The sequence below is a fragment of the Puccinia triticina genome, chromosome 18A (genome assembly GCF_026914185.1).
Source record: "Puccinia triticina chromosome 18A, complete sequence".
Lineage (NCBI taxonomy): Eukaryota > Fungi > Basidiomycota > Pucciniomycetes > Pucciniales > Pucciniaceae > Puccinia > Puccinia triticina.
The window spans coordinates 622,947-628,237 of NC_070575.1; the positions used below are offsets into that span (position 1 = coordinate 622,947).

A 5,291-nucleotide genomic window follows, 5' to 3' on the forward strand; every position below is an offset into this window, starting at 1 on the left:
AAACACACTTACAGGTATGGGCTCTGGCAAGGATAGACAAATCATACCCAGTCCATCCACAAGATCTATGGCACAGGATTAAAAACTCAGTCTATCTTACATGATACCAAGTGTGGCATGTGTGAACCATATGTTCTTTATTTTCAGTCAGAAAATTCAGATGCAGCCGAATCACCACCCTAAACTGTATGTGACATATACAATTCGCTTCACCTCTATCTTTTCCTGAATAAATGTCATGCCAAGTCTTGAAGGTACATATGTGTCTAAGGCCCAATAGTAAATCAGATAATCTTGGATAAAAAATGGCATTATATAACCAAACATGATGTTTTCACAATGTTTTGCCTAGGGTCAGCCTAAATGCACTCCAAACTTTTACTTCATGCACTCCACATTTTTGGCTTTGGGGGGCCAGCACTCCAAAAAAGTTGGAGTGCCTTGATTTTGCACTCCCAAAACATGGAGTCCCCAGATGGGCACTCCATGTTTATTGGAGTACACAACTGGGTACTCCAAAATTGACCAAAATAGGGGAGTGCAGCTAGATGCACTCCAAAAAAAATGGAGTGCAAGCCCAAGTACTCCACCTTTTCAGTGAAGGATTTTGGCTTTGCACTCCAGCTGGCAAATACCAAATGGAGTGCATTGGGGTGCACTCCAATGTCTCCTTTTTTTTGGAGTGCCCACAATCACACCTCTCGATGACCGGTCTGGACCGGTCATCAAGGGGCACACGACCGGTCATCCAGAGGACTCATACCTCTCAATGACCAGCGCGGACCGGTCATCAGTCACACCTCTCGATGACCGGTGTGTACCGGTCATTGAGGGGAGGTGCTACTCTCGATGACCGGTCTTTACCGGTCATCGAGGGGACTCCCACCTCTTGATGACCGGCGTGGACCGGTCATCAGTCACACCTCCCGATGACCGGCACAGACCGGTCATCAGTCACACCTCCCGATGACCGGCACAGACCAGTCATCAGTCACACCTCCCGATGACCGGCACAGACCGGTCATCAGTCACACCTCCCGATGACCGGCACAGACCGGTCATCAAGAGGACTCACACCTCTCGATGACCGGTCATTGAGGGGACTCACACCTCTCAATGACCGGTCATCACCGGTCATTGAGGTGAGTCACATTTCTTGACGACCGGTCAGACGGGTCATCAAGGGTAATAACACCTCTTGATGACTGGTGTGTACCAGTCATTGAGGGGAGGTGCTACTCTCGATGACCGGTCATTGAGAGGAGATGTTACTCCTCTCAATGAACGGCACAGACCGGTCATTGAGAGATGTGACTCACCTCGATGACCGGTCATCACCGGTTATCGAGAGGTGTGAGATGGTGTGAGTCCTCTCGATGACCGGTGGTGACCGGTCATTGAGAGGTGTGAGCCCTCTTCATGACCGGTGATGACCGTTCATCGAGAGGAGGTGCTACTCTCAATGACCGGTCATCAAGAGGTGTGAGTCCCCTCGATGACCGGTCTGACCAGTCATCGAGAGGTGTGAGTTCCCTCGATGACCGGTCTGACCGGTCACCGAGGAATGTGACTCACCTCAATGACCGGTCATCACCGGTCATCGAGAGGTGTTATTACCCTTGATGACCGGTCTGACCGGTCATCGAGAGGTGTTGTTACCCTTGATGACCGGACTGACCAATCATAGAGAGGTGTGAGCCCTCTCCATGACCGGTGATGACCGGTCATCGAGAGGAGGTGTTATTAGCCTCGATGACCGGTGGTGACCAATCATCAAGGTGTGAGTCCCCTCGATGACCGGTCTGTGCCGGTCATCGGGAGGTGTGACCGGTCCGCGCCGGTCATCAAGAGGTGGGAGTCCCCTCAATGACCGGCACAGACCGGTCATCAAGAGGAGATGTTACTCCCCTTGATGACCAGCACAGACCGGTCATCGAGAGGAGATGTTACTCCCCTCGATGACCGGCACAGACCGGTCATCGAGAGGTGTGATTCCCCTCAATGACCGGCGGTCCGGTACAGACCGGTCAGTGAGAGGAGATGTTAATCCGCTCAATGCCAGTCTGTACCGGTCATGGATATCAGGAGGATCAAGTGGGGTGTGTTTGTACATAGCCCGGTTGAAGTTGTAGGCACTCCAGCTCTGGCTGGAGTGCACAGTACTGCACTCCCCTTTTGAGGAGGAGAAATATCAGGAATGGAGTGCTAGGGGAATGCACTCCAATCTGATGGTGTGAGACTCATGGGCACTCATTACATTTCCTGGCCACTGGAGTTCTTTGTGGTGCACTCCGAAGATTCTTGAGTCCCCGGTTCTGCACTCCAATCGAGTTGGAGTACTCTAGTCTGTACTCCAACAATCATTGGAGTGCACACTCCATACACTCACTTTTGGAGTGCTTTTGGGATTTTTTTGGAGTGCATTTAGGCTGACCCTTTGCCTAATCTCAAACATAAATGCACCTTTTTTCCAACTTTAAATGCAATATTTTCCCCTGGAAATGGCATTACCAAACTCAGACAGCATGTTTTCACAAATATTCATGAATCACTTGTAGTTGTATAATGATCACTAAGATAAGCAAAAATTGGAAAATTGATGGTACAACTAGATGTTATGAGCCGTAGCGCGGACTCCGCAGCGCAGACTCACATGTACATAGACTACACGTACATGTCACGGACCATACTCAAGGTTCGAGAGGCTGGAGATCCAAGCCTCTTCCTCATCCTGCAATCTACCATCTTGGATCCAGAACTCCCAGAACCCCAGAACCCAGATTCCATCTTCCTCTCCACAGAACAGACCATAACACTAGAGGTCAAGGCGGCTTTGCCGCTGCAAAGAATTTCCCCAATTGCTCTACCTCCTAAGCAAAAGGATTAAAAGAATTTCCCCAATTCCTCTACCTCCTAAGCAAAATGGTTAATTTTATTGTACCATCATCTAGCTGGCTTTAGAAGCTTATAAATCCCTTCAATCATCTACGGATTTCTCCTCTCAGTTCTACCCTCTCTTGAGAAAGATAAAAGGATCTTTCTCAATCTCAGCATTTCACTTTTATTGCACAATGCAAACTGAGGGTATTCTTTTGGTGTTGTTAATATTGTTTGAAGGCTTCTAAGGCACAGAGCCTAAAAAGCAAGTGTGAGATATAGAAATTTATGTATAAATTGGCCGCACATGTGCAACAGACATGCATGGGGAAATTTATATCATAAATTTCCCAAAAAAATTATGTGGGTTCCCTTTCCTTGCATAAGAGTGATATTTGAGCATTGGCTATCCCAAAAAAGCAATCACCAACCTGCTTCTTTTGCTATATTTTTCAATGTGAGTCCTGAAGGTTGGACCAGCACAGAGGGTTGGAAAGCGGAGAGACTCAAGCCCAAATCCGGGCGTATTGATCAATCATAGGCTCATAGTTTTGTAGGCCACATCCTACGTGGGACACTTTGACAATTAGTTCAGCAGATGCTGCAGTAAGATATCCACTGTTTTTTGGGAGAAATTAGTTAAATGTTTTTTTTTCATCCAGTGAAAGTCAGACTCCTCCCTGATCCTTGAATTCAAGTGGCTTAATAAACCAATGACAGCAGCAATTAGCTCCGTAAGCTTATGCTTGCTCACAACTGAAGAAAACAATTTGGTAAATCAGGTTGGGTTGGAAAACCAGTACATCAGTAACTGGTACATGTGTCATCTCAATCATAGTGAGCTGTTCTGACCTGTCAAAGTTTGCATCGTCATTGATGCCAACCCCAAAGCAGCCCATCTCCACCACCTGCTTGGCCTGTCCTTCATCCCCCCCGACCCGCAGAACAAGCGCATCTGAGTAGTTTGTGCCCAGATAAAACGTGTGGCCGACCTCAATCGCCGTCGAGGAGTCCAACGCTGAGCCGCAGTCGGGGCAGTGATCTTTGAAAGCGCTTGGCTTGCTTTATGGCCCCGATCCTGGTTTACCGACGGACACTGTGCGCAGGTCGTGGACAGTGTAGGTTGGTAGACTGGGCCATATCGAGAGCGGGGACAGCTCAAGTCGGCCATCTGAGTCTTGTACAGGCGGTGAAAAGCAGCGGCGGAACTGGGAGTTGACGCGCTCAAAGATTTGCTCGATCTCCACGGCTAGACAGCTCTCGTCCACGAGCACCTCCATCTGCTCCCACTGCAATTTGAACGCGGGCAACGCATCGTTCTCGAAGGACTGGACCGGACAGATGTCTGGACACACTTTCAACAGCTTGAGCGGATGCAGCTCGTGGGTCGCCGGCAAGACGGCTGCGAGGAACCACCCCGTGCCTGGGGATGAGAAGAACTGAACTTGCAGCCGGCTGGGGTTGTCTACCCGCGGTGATAGGCTTGATGGTGCTAGTTCCAGTTTCGAGGTGTTCAAACATAGGGTACAGTGGATTAACCTGTCTTCTCCTGCTGGGGTGATGATCAAAACAGGAGGGGGACGTGAGTAAGCGGACCAATGCGGCAAAAGTGCAGTGGAAAAAAAACAGCAGAATTGGTACTCACACAACGACTGGTAATATTAATTTGTGGGACGTCGCACTGCCGATAGCTTCAATATCAGCTTTGGCCTGAGGAAGAAGCAAAAATGTTAACAACTGGTCGATTTTGAAGGTTAAGAAGATTGACTGACAAACGTGAACGGGATCCCGATTGTCTGGAAAATCCTCCGGTAGGCCTCCTGAACCCGCTTGTAAGACGCCATGGCAGCTGGAACTTCGGCGTCGACGGTGTAGAGCTTGATTGGAGGGCTGAGATTGGGATCAAGGCCCGGTCGATGTGACAGATGTATGGCCTTCAGTTCCGCTTGATCACCCAGACTACTCTGCCCGTCTTTGGGTTCTGTTGTGCTGAATATCACTGCTTGGCATGAATGAGATAGTAAGAAGAAATCAGCAGGGCCTGTTTGCATCATGTTTATGGGGCAAAATTGACAGACCAATTCCGCTCGGCAATTGGTAAACGCCAGTCTTGCTGAACGGGTGGGATAACAAACTGCAGTCAAAGCAAACCATGATTAAGTCTCAGCTCAGCGGAAAGCCGCTGTAAATCAGTGCAGCGTGCCAATGTCGGGCAGGAGCTCGTTGAGCTGGTTCAAGTGCAGATTGGGTGTGAGGCCTTGGAAGTAGCGGATCCACCCGAGCTGGGTGAACAGGCCCAAGGTCAGCTTTTGTTTGGGAGGCACAGTAATGCGAACACGGGGCAAAAACGTCACTAATGGAATCAACTTGGCCCAGGTTACTGGCTGTTCAGGGGGCGGAGGTTGGCCACCGTT

The 5,291-nt window shown here is 49.3% G+C and overlaps 1 protein-coding gene across 1 annotated transcript; it reads right to left on the reverse strand.

The window, feature by feature from the left end:
• Positions 1-3,617: 3,617 nt before the first annotated feature.
• PtA15_18A79 (uncharacterized protein) lies at positions 3,618-5,031 on the reverse strand (the record flags this gene model as incomplete). Its single annotated transcript, XM_053165036.1, has 7 exons — positions 3,618-3,633; positions 3,730-3,895; positions 3,965-4,222; positions 4,323-4,429; positions 4,523-4,587; positions 4,650-4,876; positions 4,956-5,031. 7 exons carry the CDS (start codon positions 5,029-5,031, stop codon positions 3,618-3,620), a joined length of 915 nt encoding a protein of 304 aa, XP_053028578.1.
• Positions 5,032-5,291: the final 260 nt, after the last annotated feature.